This window comes from Helicoverpa zea, chromosome 12 (genome assembly GCF_022581195.2).
Source record: "Helicoverpa zea isolate HzStark_Cry1AcR chromosome 12, ilHelZeax1.1, whole genome shotgun sequence".
In the NCBI taxonomy this organism is placed as follows: domain Eukaryota; kingdom Metazoa; phylum Arthropoda; class Insecta; order Lepidoptera; family Noctuidae; genus Helicoverpa; species Helicoverpa zea.
This window is the reverse complement of record NC_061463.1, coordinates 3,204,982-3,223,648: the sequence shown is the minus strand read 5'-3', so window position 1 is coordinate 3,223,648 and position 18,667 is coordinate 3,204,982. Positions and strand designations below refer to the sequence as shown.

The following is an 18,667-nucleotide window of genomic DNA, read 5'->3' as shown; positions in this document are numbered from 1 at the left end:
TGATGATGATGATGATGTCCTCCTAGCCGATTATCGGCTACGGCTGCTGTTCTCATGTAAGGAGATTAGCCAACTGCGCAGGACATATTATAGTGCACAAGCATTTGCGCAGACACAGGTGCACTCCCTATTCCTTCACTCTCATAGCCCGATGGGACGGGAATCCGACACGACCGGAAAGAGATCAGGCGCAGGACCGACATTTACGTGCTCTCCGATGCACGGGTGAATCAATCACCAACTTCCAGGCTTCGGGCTGCTTTTGTGAAAGTCTTCTAAAACCCACAAAGCGATTTCAGCCCGACTCGGGAATCGAACCCGAGACCTCGTGCTCAGCAGCCACACTTGCGACAACTAAACCAACGAGGCAGTTCTAATCATCATGGCAAGTATCTTATCATGGCAAATGTCAACAGTGATTTTTAGAATGTTGGTAATACATAGTAACTAGAAACTGGGTCTTTATAACTTCCAGACTTTGCTTCTGAGAAGTGTAAGCACGATCAATCTACCAACTATTTACAAATGCTTCTTTACATAAGCACTGTATTTATTTATACGAGTGTATTCTTAAAATCAAGACTGTTTAAGAAAATCCTTCAAAAACGCTACCCAACATAGCCCTTAAACATAATATCATCGAAAAGTTTACACATTTCCTAACTAACGTCATACGTTGAGTTGTAAAGTCGAAAGCCACAACATATCTCGCTAGCCGGCCATTCGACAACCGCAACCATAGTAACACAACGCACCAAGTTTTACAATATTATATATGAAATAAGTTTTTATTGCACTTTGAATGCCAAATAAGGTTTCTTGTTGGCTTTATACTGCTTTATGTAGGTACCAGAGTGTCAAAGATGTTATTGTTTATGATATTTTGTAGAAATGTTTCTTTTGTTTTATATGTTTTTTTTTTATATAAACATAACTTCACTCCAGGCTATTGGTGTGTGGTGCTTTAAAATCAAATATTTAATACACATATGAATATTTTTTGGGCAAAAGTAGCACTATTACTACAACGTAAAAAGGGAATTTAATTTCACCAAAGACAATATTTGAAAGCGTAATGTACATGAAAACAAAATTCGTAAGCAGCGTGTATATATGCCCTTGAAGAGGACTTCATTTAAAAGGTTTGTTTCAATGCAAAAACAATGTATCCAGTTTCTATTATCCCAAGTTTTAAAGTTTCTTTCAACGAATGAATTTGCAAAACATTCAACAACTATTTTCTTGTGAAACTTCTAACGTCTACAGAGAGCTATTAAACAGTATGTTTGTTTTTAAAACTTGCAAACTGAGAGAAGTAGGTATAATAATGCAGTAAGTATGTATGCCTTTATACACCGTGACTTTTTAGTCGTCTTACAAAGGTGGTCCACTCAATCTATCCGACATAAAATACCACTAGACACGATTATTAATTTTATAGCCTTAATTAATTAAGATAATAGGTGCAAAGAAAAATATGAAAAAAAAAAATGTTTACGTAACAAACGCACAGTGTCCGCTCTAGAACAAGCCAGGTGGACAAAAGTCATTATCTAATTCCCGGCAGTAGGTACTTTCTACATGTAAACAACACCCCTAAACCCCCGATTCCAAGAATTGTTTACGTCCAACATTCCATACTGATGAGTCATCGTTTATCAAAGTGAGCTAATGAGGTAAATGCAATCAAAGAATTAGGTCAGTTGCATTTTCGCGACACTTGCAATAACATCTCATGGTGACAGTTCTTAATTTTGTGGAAGTTTTAGTGATGGATTTTACTTCTGAAGGTATGTATAACATTTAATTCTTATTGTAATCTTTTTATGTGCCATAGACATTCATAAAATAGACAATCTGTGAATACACAAAAAAAAACATGTATTTTCATTGTTTTTCAATTTATCTGCCTTGGAAAAGCCATGTATCCTCTTGTATCCGGGCTGAATTTTTTATATGTTTTAGCTGCATGTCTGTGGATGATTATGACATATAATTTATGTAGCACACTTGAGTACAACTATTTTATTTTCATTTTTTTCAGAAAAGCTTTACTCTATTAATAAAATAGAGTTTTTCGAAGAGTGGCTTAAACACGAAAAAGACAAAAGATGTGATCGTCTATTTGAGTTTATTTCAACTAAGTTTAATTTTTCTGATATCACTGAAGAATGCGAAAGGGAAATTAAGATGAAATTAGCCAGCATTTCTTCAAAAATTGCAACGAGATGGGTGTCTTCAGGAAAATCAAAAGAACGTTTCCTTAATAAGAATAAGTTGTGGCTGGAAGGCCAGGAGATAGAATTTTGTGTACGATCGACTCTACCGCAACCTTCTACCTCAACCGCTGAACTTTCTCGGCCCGGAAGGCCTAGAAAAGACTTTGAAGATGCGTCTTTTAAGACCAAAAAACGTAGAGTTGAAGATTTAGTACAATCGCGAAGTGTTGGGGAACTAATGACTGCCGCAGAGGTAGCTGCACGGTCAACTGGACAAAAAAACGTTGCCAGAGTTATTAAAGACATTGGTGAAAATCCAGCTTCCGCAAGTGCGTGCTTGAACATTCAACAAACAAGTGCTGTGCAAAGAGATAGACCGCTAAGTAATGACGAGGCATTAGCGTATTATATTGATTCCAAATCAACAACTCACTCATACAAACAGACTAGGAAATGGACTATGAAAGTCGGGCATCATGTGTTTCCATCATATGAATGCATTGTCAAGGCAAAAAAAGGGTGTTATCCTTCTGAGGAGCACATTGTTGTGACACAATCTCGAGCAGAAATTGAGCTTCAAGCTATTTTGAATAAAACAGCAGAACGCTTAATCGAAGCTCAGAGAGAAGTCGTCACAAGTGTGCTTCCAAATATAAGCCCCAATTCATCGTTTACTCTTATAAGTAAATGGGGGTGTGACGGAAGTTCCGGTCATAGTGCTTATAAACAGAGATTTGAGAATAGCGAAGACACAGATGAGTTTCTTTTTGTTTATTCGTTTGTTCCCCTGAGGTTAATTGACGAAGGTAACAACACTATCTGGCAAAATCCTCGTCCATCATCCACGATGTTTTGTCGTCCAATCAAATTCATTTTTGTTAAAGAAACTATGGAAATGACAAAAATCGAGACAAATAAGGTTTTGGAACAAATAAACAACTTAGAGCCTACATCTTGTGATCTTGCTGGTTCTGAAATTTATGTTAAGCACAAGTTATTGTTGACAATGACCGATGGAAAAGTGTGCAATGCTTTGACAGAGACTCATTCATCGCAAAAATGCTATATTTGCGGGGCTACTCCCACAATGATGAATGATGAAGGAAGGCATTTTGACAGTAATCAGGATAATTTTGGCTTTGGTTTGTCAACATTACATGCTTGGATTCGTTCGTTTGAGTGCTTTTTACACATTAGTTATAAGTTGGATATAAAAAAATGGCAAGCTAGGTCTTCCCAGGAAAAAGCAAGTGTAAAACAACGATCAGACGAAATCAAACAACGATTTAAGCATGAAATGGGATTAATTGTGGACAAGCCAAAGCCTGGATTTGGTTCCACAAACGATGGAAACACAGCTCGACGTTTTTTTGGGAACCCTGAACTGAGTGCTCGGATCACAGGATTGGATGTTACAATCATCAAAAACTTTGATGTATTGTTGAGAACATTGTGTTCTGGTTTCGAGATAAATCTTGTTGAATTCAACAAGCTTTGTCTCGAGACAAGAAGACTTTATCTAAGTCTCTATTCGTGGTACTACATGCCTGCTACTGTGCATAAATTGTTAATTCATAGCACAGAAGTAGTTAAGACGGCAATAGTTCCAATAGGGCAGCTTTCAGAAGAAGCCCAAGAAGCAAGAAATAAAGATTGTCGGAGGTTTAGAGAGCATAACACCAGAAAGTGCTCTCGACTTGTCACGAATAGAGACTTGCTCAACATGTTGATTATAACATCTGATCCTCTGATCAATAGCCTCCGGGAAGTACCAAAAAAAAAATCGAATAAATTGTGCGCGGAGGTCTTAAAGCTCATCATAGCTCCCACCATAGAGCCTCGTCCTCAAATTCCATCAAGGCCTCCACAAAATGAGGAAGATTATCTTGTCTCGGAATCATCGGATTGTGAATCCGATGATTCTGATATTGAGACTTAGTTTTAATGTAAATAGAAAACTTTAAATTAATATTTATATTTTTTGTACATAATATGTTAAGTCTAAGGTTGTGTATATATAATTAGTGTTAATATTTATAGCAATTTAGATATTTTTTTCTTTTTTTCTGTTTTCGTGTATTATCATTGTGTATATATGAAATAAAATATTTAACTACAAATCCAACGCATTTTGTTTTTAAAAAATATGTTATAGTAATACATAATTAACTAATCAATAGGTCTAGTTGCAAAACCATGAAAAAATATTTTTGTCCACCTGGCTTGTTCTACGCCGGACACTGTGAAACGGTGGAAAGTAGGTACCTTCCCAACGCGCCGCGCTCCATTGATACAAGATTCGGGCAGCGCTCACAACAGGGTGTTCTTATAATCTCTGTCATGCATCATAATAATGAATTAATTTTTATTTTTAAATTATTCAAATCTCATAAATATTATTTTTTTATATATGAACGTCTACTAGTCATTGGATACATGAAGTGGGCTGCCATTGTAAGACGACTAAAAAGTCACGGTGTATTAATCATCATTAGTTTTTCATTTCAATTTGTGAAATATGTCTACAGAAATGCTTCGAAAATCACGAATTAAACAAGTTACCTACTTATAAAAGAGAAGGTCCATAAAGCACATAATTATTATTAAATAGGTTACTAGGTACCTAATTGGTAAGACTATAATAATTATAAAACTTTACAGACACGACATAAAGATTATATAACTAAAAATTAATATAACGCCATACAACGATATTTATGATATTGTTTACAAAATTTATAGGCAAGTAATGAAATTTGTTTATTTCCAAACTTTTGTTTGTTGAAAAGAACGCTCTTTAGATAAAGGTTATTAAAAAACAAATTACAAGATATATCACGGATCTGGGGAAAATTTAGAGCCACTCAAATTCAGTTGAAGTTTGTTTCGTAAATTAAATGTAAGCATAGCCAGAAAAAAAATGTAGGGTGAGTATTGTTTTCGCGTTGTTATGGATTCATTTTATTTACTTTTGTAGTTATACAGAGAGTGTGCAATAAGACGGTTTATTTTTTAAAATTCATAAAACATAAAAAAACTTACTTAGTATTTAGTACAACTTATTTTCATAAAAACAAAGCGCGAATGTCATCAAAATTGCATTTAATTTTTCACTGACACAAGCCTAGCGTGTAAAAGCTTTTTGTGAAACAGGATTAGTTCAGTACATAGTTTTCAAACAGATTTTTTCTTTTAAATATTTACCGAAAAAATATGCAATAAAAATCTAATATTCTCTGATAAAGTTCACCCTTTTAGTGTCGGATTTCAGTAACTTACTCTGCCAATTCGGTCACGTGAATGTCACTTAAGTACGCTTGAGTAATAAACATAATGAAAGGTTTCATTAACTACCAAAAGATCAACAATTACTAGTAAATTAAAGCCGAAATTATCCCACAGGCACAGAACTCATTAATAATCACATAAGTACGGACACTCCGGCGATGGCCGATCGCTTGGCAACACTACTGCAGCCGTAGGGCGCAATAAAATGGTCGTTCCCGTAAATACCGATAGTGGTCGAATTTAGAGCAAACTCATTGGTAAATTATGTGTCGTTTACAAAGATTGTACCTTGGAGACGAGGTTTTGATTTGTTACCTTGTTTGTTTAGGAATAAGGTTTATTGTTGTTTAAATCATTGTTGACGCCTACAAACCTGATTGGTTGGAACTCGCTAAGAATCGAGAGGTGTGGAGACAAAATGAGTAGGCCTTTGCCCAGCAGTGAGACAATACTAAAGCTTGTGGCACATTGTAGCAGCACGGCAACAGCACGGCAGCAGCACGGCGTCGCCTCGAATTAAGACTACGGCTAGCTGTCAGCGCGCTAACCACGCGCTGTCCGCTCGCCGTCGGCGCGCCGTTGGCGCTCCGTTGGCGCGCCGGCCGCGCGCCGGCCGCGAGGTGTAAGCTTGCTGTCACCGCAAACTCAATATTATTTTAAGACGATTATGATTGATGTTATGATTGAACACGACGCAATGACGTTGTTTCGCTGCCGGCTCGGAGTCGGCGCGCAATTAGCACGCCGTCGGCGCGCTGTACGCATGAGGACCGCTCGCTTGCAGCACGCGGGCGGCGAGTCGAGTTGTGTGGAAGCGGCAAGCACGCTGACTGCTCGCCGTTGGCTTTTTTATATTGACATTACGAAATATCTTATAATATACACGATTTAATGCTCTAAATTGAATGACACCTTAAATGCTGGTGTGGAGCCATGCTGTTGCGGTGCCGCTATAATGTGCCATAACCTTTAAAGGCCAAGAAAAAAAAACAGTGATGGATATCTAATTTTGGCATCTTATTTTCCTTTGTATGTTTTTTAACGACTTCCCAAAAAGGGGGAGGTTCTTAATTCCTTGAGATTTTTTTTTTGTGCTTATGTCTTTTTAAGTACAATATTAGATGTAGTTTTAAGTACAATATTACACTACAAACAAGTAAATAGAGGGAATGACACATACATAATCGTAGTACAATCTACCATTTACAGTCTGAACATACGACATCAAAATATACCTACACTGCTACAACATTACACCGTCAAATTAGAATCATTATAATTGCCAGCTCATGAAGCTGAAAGATGAATAATTAAACCGTAGGTATATTAAGCCGCATGTCCGTATCCGGCATAAGTTTAGATCGGATGTCCGGCATCCGGCGAATGGTTACAACACTAGCCGCATGGGTAATTAGTGCTCTGTTTTTCAGATTAGCTAGCTCATTAAATAGTTCTAGTGTTTCAATTATTGGGTCAGGATCTAAACTGAGTTTGCACTTGCAAAATGAGTAGAGTTTATAGGTGGTTCTAACAATTTATTACCGCTATGAATGCTTTATTGAAAGATTTAAGCATATGCTCCTCTTTGCTCCTTCTTTAAGTGTCTTAATGTGTATCTTTTGGTTGTGTGAACCTTTTATCTATCTCAAAAGGAGACAACGCAGCGATAAGAATCTAGTAGGTATTCAAAATAATGGCTACTTATGTCATGTCACTATTAGACTTTCAGTTCAATTTAAATGACATAAAATATCCAAAAGCAATAAAAGGCATCTCTTGTCACACCCACGGGACAGACCGGAGTTTTAATACCTGCCTTATTTCACGTCTATCTGACATCAACATTAAGCAAAATAAAAATAAACTTTATCCACTTAAAGAAGTGTTAGTTTCTTTATAAATAAATTATTTGATTTGATTATATAAACGAGCAGTTGTGACCAAAAGTTGGCTACTCGTAAAGAATTCTCGCGGCCGACGCTTAAATATTCATGACGTCACAACATTGGATGGACTTCGGAAGTCCCTAAATGTACTGCTTTTTTTATTATGTTACTGACATGATATATGTGGGGACTTGCGTTGTATATGGGGTAAATAAATGATCAGTCCATTGGGCTGCTGTTAGTCGCGTATAGTAAGTAACTCTTAAGTTACTCTAAAGTTACTTACCATACAAAGTATCGAAAAAAAAAATCCTGCCACAAATAAGTACGATTACCCTTTGACAAAGCGACTAGGCAGAAACTTAAACAGCGTCACATAGATATGCCTTAGAATACTGTCCCATTTTCTCTGCTTTACGTAACACCACATGTAAAAACATTTTTTCTATAATTTTTTATAAAACTTTTAAAACGATTTTTTTTCTCATGAAATTCAAAAACAACGTTTTAAATCAGGTGTTATTGTCTCCAAAATATTAATAAATAAATTCACATCTATAAATCAGCCCTTTCCATTGGTACAATCTCGAAGCGCTCAGTGCGTCATAACTCTAGCTCAACGCATAACTGCCGCATCATTATAAAAAGATGGCGGACAATTTATAAGTATTAAAAATAAAGCCACCTCCAGACTCGCAGGTGAGCGTCGAACCGTGCGTTATCAGTTCCCGGCGCGAGCGCGGCCTGTTTAGCAGATGCTAGGGTTGTTGATTCGTGAAAAACACTTTTAATTGTGTGTATAAGTGTTTTATATTCGCAGAACAAATTACAGTTTTTGTATACGTAATTTGCTTTCTTTATCATTATTCGTTGTCTAATTAAGTTCAGTATGTTCTTCGGGGTATTAAAGCAGGTGTTTTTTTTTTGCGATTTTGTTACAGATCTTCAACTCTAAAATATAACTGATTCTTTAAAAATATTGACTTTGAATCGTAATTCTTAACTGCTCACAGAAAAAGCCGGAACCTTTAGTTCAATTCATACCGTCCCTAAAAACTGTCCCCGAATAAAAAACAATAAATAAATCAGATAAATATTTTCATTGTTGACTGTACAAAGCTTGTTACCGTTCATAAAATTATAAAATGGCGTCTATGATAGCCTACATAATTTTAATGGGCCAGCTAATGGTTTATGCGGTGCGGTGTCCCGATACTGTTGTGTTTGCTCTCGCTTTAGGCACCATTGATTTATGGAAAAATTTAAAAATTAATCAACGGTTTTCTGTTTGGTTTGACGGAACGGTAGGTACGGACTTTTTAAGTGCGGGTTCTGCTTCGTGGTCTACTTGTTTAATTGGTAAAAGAAGAACTCTATAATATACTAAAAAACTTTTTACCAAATCATACACCTTTTTTGCGCTTGCCAACATTTTGGTACTCAATTTTAGATAAACTTGAAGCAGCTGAGGACGTAAAGACAGGTCAAACATATTTGTGCACCACTCAGTACTTACATACAATAATATTATCATCATAGAAACACACACAATACCATCAAGAATATATGTTAAACAAAATAACATTCCCAGTATTACAGATGAAAGGTTCTCACACATCTAAGTGAAATCTCTTTTATACCTAGCCCCGGGCTGTTTGCTAGTCCCAAGATAGGCTTTGATAGTCGCCATTGTCTGTGTTACTCACACGAATCGACTTGAAGGGCGTATAAAGGTTATTTGAATCAAATTAATTATAGCTCTGAAGTATTCGAGGATAGTTCAAAGACCTGATGCTTGATGAAGGAGCTTATGTCTAAGTAACATCCACACGAGTCCGTTAAGCAACGTTTGGCGGGCGGGTTTTTCGGTCTGGTGGGCGTCCATCTTGACATGACGAGAACTCCATGTTTCGGAAGGCACGTTTAATTGGTGGATCTTTTCCCGCTGTGGGTTAGCAACTTGAGGGAGTGTCAGACTCTTACTGACTACAACCCATCATTTTCCTTCCGAAGCCGTTCATGTACCAAGGCCGCGGTAACTCTTGCGAACAATAACGCAGCAAAGAAGGTATAGGGCTTGTAAATACAGCATCAACTATTACCTTCTCAAAACTCTAGTCTGCATTTACTATTAAAACGACAAGATCCAATGAGCTCTGTGGAATAAGGTTCGTTACAACGTGATAGGTTGCTGACAAATTAATCAATTCGATTGAGGTTAGTAGCACTCCATTTTAAAGGGCCTCGGTGGATCTAGATTAATATCTACGGATAGAAGTAAAGATGAAAACATTAATCATTCTATATTTGAAGCTCCCACTAATATTGGTACCTGATTTATCGCTTCTAAAAATAAAACACGTGTAATGAATTGAGAAATAATAAAATTCTTATGATTGATTACCTAGTTCTATTTCTGGATGACTCATTTTTAGGTCGCATTTTAAGTAAATGACATTCTTGTATGAGGCGTATGCTTAGGTAATTCGACCTAATTTTTGATTATCATACATAGGTACACACACAACCTAATTAAACTACTTCCCATGAAAATCTGTGAATACTATGCAAATAACTTTCAGAAAATGGAATTATAAGTTTCTGATGTATAAAAGCTCTGTATATAGCAACCGCGCAAAGTTTCCAAAGTATACAACAACCAAATTATCATATACAGCCCGCGGCAGTGTTCTCGAAAAATCCGAACTCCTCAGCATCGCTGATACTTTAGACAATAATATGTACTCTGAAACTAGATATTTTGCTGAGATAAACCCGAGTAATGAAGTTAAATATAACATAATTTGCCGGTATACTAGGACTTCGAGTAAGTCGAGAACTTTAGTCCCAATTCAGCATTTCCGTGGTTTCGCAAACCTTGTTAGTACCGTATCAAAAATCTCGATATTATATTACCCGATTCACGTTGAGTAGAACCTTGTTTCGTGACGTACGACGCTAACATTAATTTCAAACGTTTTTTAGTCGCTTCGTTATTTTAAATAAAATAGGTCATAATTTTGTGCGAAGTTTCCAGTACCTAGTAATTTTTATAGCATTTCCAGTGAGCTTTTAAATTTGTTGCTGGGAGTTTAATGAAAATTGTAGGAACCTAGATTTTTTTTGTTAAGAATTTAGATATTGAGTGACTTTATTGAGGAACATCTTCTTTACAATGGTGGTGCATTCATTTGGGACTGATAAATAACTCTCACCAAACACAATTTTCTAGCTTACCTGAAAGTAGGAACAAAGAGCAGCAGCATACCTTTACATCATTAAGAATCATTAAAATCAACAGCAACGCATGTGACACGGGTAATGAGTATACATTTCAAATTCATTCCGAACACTAACTTCGCATCTAACTCCATCATCGCCTTGATCTCCGCATCAACACTTGTGACATCACGAGGTCGCCATTACCATCCGCCATCCAAAACATGTCAAACATTAGCATACAAATTATTGTCATGTATCAAGGTTTTGTCATCGTTTTCAAATTATAACGGAACTGTAACAACCGCCGAGGGTGCCTCTCGTAAATTATAATTTTAAATCAGCTACTTATGAAGTCGGTTCACAACGTTTATGCATTCTATATGAGTTTTCTACACACACTGAATTCTGAAATTCGAATTGAGTAGTCAAATTGGTTGGAGGAATCTGGGAAGTTATTAATATTGTGTGGGTAATAAAACGTGTTTTGATGTGATCATATTTTTACGCGAAAGTATGAATTAAAGAAATTCTGAAATATTCATTACTACAGTGAGGAATATGATGAGTGTCGTCAAAATTCAATCTGCAAAATATTTAGTCCCATGTTGGGCGCCAACACAATTACAAATGTTCACGCCTGTTGAGAGCTTTGTCCCTAAACTCTATTCATGGAAAACGGATTCAAATAGCAAGTTCTAAATCAGTTCAACAGCATTTCACAAATAACCGTTTCTAGAACTTTAGGCTTAATAATGAATGTGTATGTGAAAATCGGTTTGCACTGTATATTCGCAGCTACATCAATTTCAACCAAATTATTTTCAAAACCTCAAAATTACCAGTCGCCTCGCCTTCTCTCTCCGAAATGGTATCGATGATAACAATCTATGCCTCGTTAGGCTATACTCTGACTAAACATAATCCAATCATAGACCAAAGTTACGTTCGTTATTAACTTTTAATGTGAATTTCAATGCGAAATGTTCTGGTTCTCTTCCACGAACCCTTAACTTTTGTTCGAAAATATTTTCGAAACTTTTTGGAAATGATATGCCCTGTTTGGAAATATTCGGGTTCTAGGTATTGAATTCAGTATACCAATTGCGTTACTGTAAATATAGGTTAACATATCAGGTAATCGTATCTTTGTATGTTGATTTGCGATTAAAGCTAATTACCATCCATTCTGATCGCCCCATTAGGTACCTCTATTATCTTACACAACTCTTTATTCACTGTCTCCTCTTTATTCATTGTCAATCTGCCAATTGTGCTGGCATTGTGCTCTCCAGCAAGTCCAGCAATATTTACTATAAATTCATATTTGGAAACAACAGAATTTCATATTAAATTATGCTCGCCATTCCGCAAGCTGCACAACAGTACAAAACAAGAGAATTGCGAAATAATTGTGTTATGCCTCTATAAATCAGTCACGTTTTGCGATCCCAGATTGAACTGAAACCAATATGACGAATAACGCAATGATAGAAGTAATCACTATTGAGTTTCGCAATAAATTTACTACATTAAGTGTCCGTAACGATTATCTATGTAATCCAGTGTTAAGGATTTGTAAGACCAGAAATATATAAAATTTGAAATAAGGTTAATATGTCACCAGTTTTCGACCTTCAAAACAAAAGATGGCCCCTAAAACACCCTATATTCACCACTGCTTAACAAAATACCAGTTTCATCACACTGCACAAGCAATCAACCTCGTCAATTTTATTCGAAGCTTTTTTCACAAAAACAAAGCAATAACGTCAGATTTTTTCACACTCCTTTGATTTTAATCAATCACACTCACCTATTAGACACGCAATCAACAGCACCCTTAACGAAGGACTTGAAGCATTCATATTGAAAGCTAGAACTTCAGATTAGACGGCAGAACCAATGACGTCACGGCTTGGCCTAGTTTTTGGCGTCAATGACTTATTCCGTCTGCGTTAACGATCAAAGCTATCTTTTTAACTAGACGATATCGTAGAAAGTTATCTAGGTATTGTAACATCAATATCATTCTCCCTAAGATCCAATGTAACGAATTCTGTCAGAAATACCTTGCTGTCTGGTTTTTGTATCTAAGCTATCTTATTCTAAATCTGTCACTTTTTATTCTAAAGGCATGTGAATATTCTACAACTTACTGAAATGTATTTTTTATCTCCATCTTGATATGAAATTCATTTTGCCAAGACAGTCTTGCAAAGACGACGAGAAATAAATGAAATAAACTCCGAGTGGCCTTATCATAACATCTTTTAATAACTTTAATGTATTTACCTTTAAACTTAAATCTAGATATTTCATTCATAAAGATCAAAAAGGTGATTTGAAGAAATGCGGCTCTAGTTGGTGACTTTATAGAACCGTTAGGCACGTTAATGTTTTTATAGCCAATCAGGCTCGCTCTATATGAAAACAAGTTTATGGTAAGTAAATGCACTTAGGCAATATTTACTCTATTATTATTTTTAATTTGCGAGTGCACGCAGGTTTTTCGTTTTAAAGAATAAAGCAAAATTCTGGAAAGTTCTAATTAAATTCACAATGCACAATAACTTTGTTTTCAAAAAGGATAAGACAAATTAATTAATTTTAGAGCCATTCAAGGATACTGTAAAACTGAGAAATAAATAAAAACATTCATACATTTTAAACTACATTAACAATATCAATTTAATTACAAAAAAATCGATCCACTTCACACTGTCACCAAAGAAATAAAAAGGTATGAAGTAATAAAGTTTTAAGTATGAAAGGTATGGACAATAACGATTAATCTACAGATAACTCGCCATTACACTAATCGAATCGATAGACCGGAGCACCACTATTTTACTGGGTAGCAATCACATTGATTGACAATAATGGATTATAGTCTTCAACGGTGAAGCTATTAATACTAGGATGTGTACTAAGAACTTGTATAGGCCTTTAAATGTTGGATACTAGCTATTTCCCCCGGGTACTGATGATAATTTATGCATTCCTCATGTCTTCATACTAATTTTGTTTAGAGTCGGCGAACAAGTTTTCCTTTTCCATACTTTTTATAGGACGTCGTCTCACAAGTAACATTTATGTCAGTCTTTTATGCATACCTATTTTAGTTATCTTTTCAGGTTTAATAAGTCCAATCGTGAAAATGTAACAGACGGACACTTTCGTATAAGCACGAGTAGTACCTTGGGGCTACTCTCCCATTTCGAAAATGGTAGCTTTAAGAAATATTCCTAGGGTGCTTCAGAGATGCAGTATGGAATATTTGAAATTTCATCTTTGAAAAGGGGTGTGAAAATTCGATACGGCAAAATCGAGAGAAAATTACTCTCTTAGGTATACACACATAATATACCTATGAGTATAGATGAGTACCTGTATCACATTTAACATATTTAACTAAAAATAAATACAACAAAAGATCTTTATTTTTCATAGGTGAAATGTCATATAATTGCTATTGTAAGTGTTACAGATAAATCAAAATTGAGTTTAACGTGTATACCTATTTTTAAACGTTAAAATTAAAAAAAAACTGCCGATTTATACTTGCCGATAAAACCTAACATCTGCGACCTCTTAATATATCATCATCAGCCTATCGCAGTCCACTGCTGGACATAGGCCTCTCCAAGTGCACGCCACTGAGATCTATTTTCGGCTTCTCGCATCCAGCTCCTGCCAGCCGTCTTGCGCAAGTCATCACTCCACCGTGCCTGAGGACGTCCTACACTACGTTTGCCGAGGCGTGGTCTCCACTCTAGAACTCGTTTACCCCAACGGTTATCGGTTCTTCGGCTAATATGGCCAGCCCACTGCCACTTCAGCTTGCTGATTCGGTAGGCTATGTCGATGACCTTGGTTCTCTGACGGATTACCTCATTTCTGATGCGATCCCTCAGAGAAACGCCGAGCATAGCTCTTTCCATAGCCCGCTGAGCGACTTTGAACTTGTGGACCAGCCGTACCGTCAGTGTCCACGTTTCGGCTCCGTAAGTCATGACAGGTAGGACGCACTGATTGAAGACTTTTGTCTTTAGGCACTGTGGGATCGACGATGTTAGGACTCGACGTAGCTTCCCAAATGCAGCCCAACCCAACTGAATTCTCCTATTCACCTCGTCCTCAAAGTTGTTTCTACCTAACTGCAATGTCTGCCCGAGGTATACATATTTCCGAACAACTTCGAGAACGGCGCCGTGTATCGCAATCGGTTCCGGTAGAACATGTTCATTGAACATGACCTTGGTTTTGTCCAAGTTCATCCGTAGGCCGATGCGTAGAGAAGATTCAGCCAGGTCGTTCAGCATCTGTTGTAGGTCCTGCAGCGTTTCCGCCATGATGACGATATCGTCAGCAAATCTCAAGTGAGAGATGTGTTCTCCATTGATGTTGATGCCGCGTCCTTTCCAGTTCAGCGTCTTGAACATATCCTCCATTGCATTAGTGAACAGTTTCGGGGAAATAACATCCCCTTGTCTCACTCCTCGATGCAACGGTATGGGCCTTGTTTGCTGATTCTGTACTTGGACGGACATTGTAGCGGCTTCGTAAAGACATCTCATCACTTGGATGTATCGCCAATCTACTTGACAACGCTGCAGGGACTCCAGAACAGACCAGATTTCAACCGAGTCAAAGGCCTTCTCATAGTCCACAAATGCTAGACACAGGGGCTGATTATACTCTTCGGTCTTCTGTATAATCTGCCGCACTGTGTGGATGTGGTCTATGGTGCCATATCCGCTCCGAAACCCAGCCTGCTCCGGTGGTTGGAATTCGTCGAGTCTTCGCGCAAGTCGGTTCGTGATCACTCTTGAGAACAGCTTATATACGTGGCTTAGGAGGACCTCTTAATATATGTCTGCTCTTGAATGCCAAATGGAGTGGAAATAATACCTTGTCAAAAGTAGAATATATTCGAAGAACAGTGTTACCATAGTGATTACCAAGGTTTGTTTGTATGGCAACAATATATTTTTATTATTTTTTGTTTACACTAATGTCAAACGCACTGAACTTCTACATATTGCTACATAGAAAGAATAAACATAGGTGCTATTTCGTAACATTATGTCATACTTTCAGTATGTACGGAATGTTCTAATTAATTACTGTTTAATTTGAACAAAATTACAATAAGAAAGATTGAAAGATTGAAACAATGAACCCTTACTATAATAATAATATCCAACAGATGTTAAAACCATATGTTCAAGCTTACCTCTTACCGATTTAGTTTTAAATTGCTTTTTTTCTGAGGCATTTGAACCGTGAAGTTATTATTAAAAACAGGCAATAAAAGAATCTAAACAAAATGAAACGTTAAAACAGCCTTTCTTTTTAAACGGTTTTATTTAGCTCATCCTGTTTGTTTTATTATTTATTCTTGGGTCAAATTTTGTAATTCAAATTTAAGTACCTTCCTGTTGTCAGATTGATCTGAAATTTGGTACACACCTTCAATTCCGATGACAATACAATATAGTAATATCAATAACATTGTAAATCCAAGATGGCCGCCGGTACAAAATGGCGGATTACATATTTTTTCCACAACCCCTTCAATATGGGTATCAAATGAAAGGGCTACTCAAGTAGAATACTGTCAGCAACCCCAGCGGGGTCCAACAGGGCCAGGGCTGCGGGATTGTTCGAAAGAGTTACCGTGGTCCTGGTACATAAAAGGCCTACGACGAAACACAACGGTTTTTAGTCAGTAAGAGTCTGGCATTCCCTCACCACTGCTGACCCATATATAATGAGGAATATTCGGTAGGCATCTTCATTGAATACTAAAAACTAGAAAATAAAAAATCGGTAAAAAAACTTTTAAGTTAAACGGTTTTATCTTATGTGCACTGAAAACTAGAAAATAAAAAAAACTGTAACTTACCTATAAACCTACGTAGGTGGTCCCGGTCATATTAGACTAAAATAAAAACGTGGGGCCCTCTGAAATCCTACCTATGGCAAAGCATATCTTTATACTTTGGTAGATCGTGAGCTCGGCGTTCGCTGGTGAAGCCGCTACGGCTGATTTATTGATTGTCAAAATCTCCAGTTACGATTATAGTAAGTCGATGCAATCCACACCTATTAGGTATATACCTCTAGAAGAAAGTATTACAGCAATGGTTAGGTAATGGGCCCCACGTTTTTATTTTAGTCTAATATGACCGGGACCACCTACGTAGGTTTATAGGTAAGTTACAGTTTTTTTTTATTTTCTAGTTTTCAGTGCACATAAGATAAAACCGTTTAACTTAAAAGTTTTTTTACCGATTTTTTTAAAACTAAGCTTAACTTAGCTTAGATTTAATTGAGTAGTTTTTACTTTAATTAGGCTGAATAATTAGTGGCCATGTGACACAGATTCCGTGTTAAAAGTAATACCATAGATTGTAACTGTCAACGTACCACGAACTACGTATTAATATTTTAATGAAATTACTTTTGTTATTAAAACGTTGTCAGATTTTAAATATAAGATGGCACTTATTTAATAAAATGGGAAATGTAACTACATTGGCTAGCATCTAAGTTCATTTTTTTGTCAAAGGTTTGTTTCAGGTAATCAAATTGTGATTCCCCATCATATCTTGCACATTATATTCCTAGCTCTGCATTCAACTGTCAATAGTCATAATCTTACTAACGTCAATTACATCTATTACGGAGCGTCAACGTCCGCAAATGACATCGAGCTTAGGGTTGCTAGCTGACAAAATAAACATTGATGCATGGCTGGCCCTTTTTGTGTGAAAGTTTATTGAAAAAACTTTTGTTGGTGTGAATGTTATAGGCACAAAGGATGCATTAGTTATAAATTGCTCTATTCAATGATTATTTACTTGATTAAAATCACGAGGCATGACTTCCAAATTCTAATGTAACTAATACAAAAATTCCCAAGTGTTATTGCACTTACTACATACTCCATTTCGAGGTGTAAATACCTGTCTATCTAACATTTGCCGTAAAAAGTAACAAAGTAATTTTTATGACATGGCAACACAACGTAACGTCAAGAACATTAAGCAATGGCGGGCGCGACTTGTAATCACTTGGAGTAATTGTTTCCTGGAATCGACATTTGATTTGCAAATGTAATTATTTTGTATGTTGGCTACATTTACCGGTTAATGACGGCACACACCCTTGTTGTTTTTATCGAAGGAATTGGTATTGATGCGCCTTTGTTTCATCCTTTGAATAATATTTACGCTTGCATGGCCAAGTGATAGCAGGATCGATACATTTTATTATTTTATTATGTAATTATGCCTTGCTTGTATTATTACAAGTTATTATGCCTTGCTTGAGTAGCCTAATATTCTGTAAATAAAATAAAAATCATATTCAAATCTTTTTAGGTAATTTCAAACATTATTAAAAAGAACATCTTACAATCAGTTATTTTTTCTGTTATCACAAGAGCTCGAGGCGGACTGACAAAAGTTGGTCTCATAAACAGAAGACTGGCCTCAGGCGACTGTCCGTGGACGCCATCTTAGTTATGAGTTTTTAATTAAACAATACAAATATTCAAAAGTTTCTGAAAAATATTGTCTGGCATTATGTTTTGGATAAGTACATGTATTCTGTGATAATTTGTAAACTAAGGGTACCTTGCTCAAACAAGCACAATTTATGACTTAATAACTTAGTTGGAGATTGGAGTACTTACTTATTAAATGGCCAACAATCAGAAGTATGCTGTTGATTAATAAGTGATTGATGATTATGTAGATTGATTGATTATATAAAAGGCATGAATGATAGCGTGACGCCTGACAAGGAAGAATGAATATGAAAGCCACTGTGCAGAGATGTATACCTCTCGTATAATGAGGGAAAAAATCAGCAGGATCTAATCTACATTTCAATACAAATAAGGCATTGTATTCACGTGTGAAGCCAAGACGGCACAACAAGAAATCTTAACAATATACAATGTCATTATTACCTACCTTATTGTACCGTGCATAGTGTATTCCTGCTGTCATTTCGCACAAGCAGCTGTCAGTGGCAACAATG

General features: G+C 36.4%; 2 protein-coding genes across 6 annotated transcripts in view; one reads left to right on the top strand and one right to left on the bottom strand.

Moving 5' to 3' along the window:
• LOC124635040 (tyrosine-protein phosphatase Lar) overlaps window positions 1-18,667 on the bottom strand; it is a 367,852-nt gene that overhangs the window by 299,223 nt on the left and 49,962 nt on the right. The window lies entirely within an intron of this gene.
• On the top strand, window positions 1,525-4,339 carry LOC124635042. Its single transcript, XM_047170807.1, has 2 exons — window positions 1,525-1,790; window positions 2,045-4,339. The coding sequence occupies exons 1-2, from the start codon at window positions 1,736-1,738 to the stop codon at window positions 4,156-4,158; spliced, it is 2,169 nt and encodes a 722-aa protein (XP_047026763.1). The 5' UTR covers window positions 1,525-1,735; the 3' UTR covers window positions 4,159-4,339.

Bases quoted from the DNA above. Each gene is read 5' to 3' on its own strand.
- LOC124635042 (XM_047170807.1), top strand. From the start codon at position 1,736: ATGGTGACAGTTCTTAATTTTGTGGAAGTTTTAGTGATGGATTTTACT. The intron at 1,791-2,044 runs GTATGTATAACA...CATTTTTTTCAG, and splicing joins GATGGATTTTACTTCTGAAG to AAAAGCTTTACTCTATTAAT.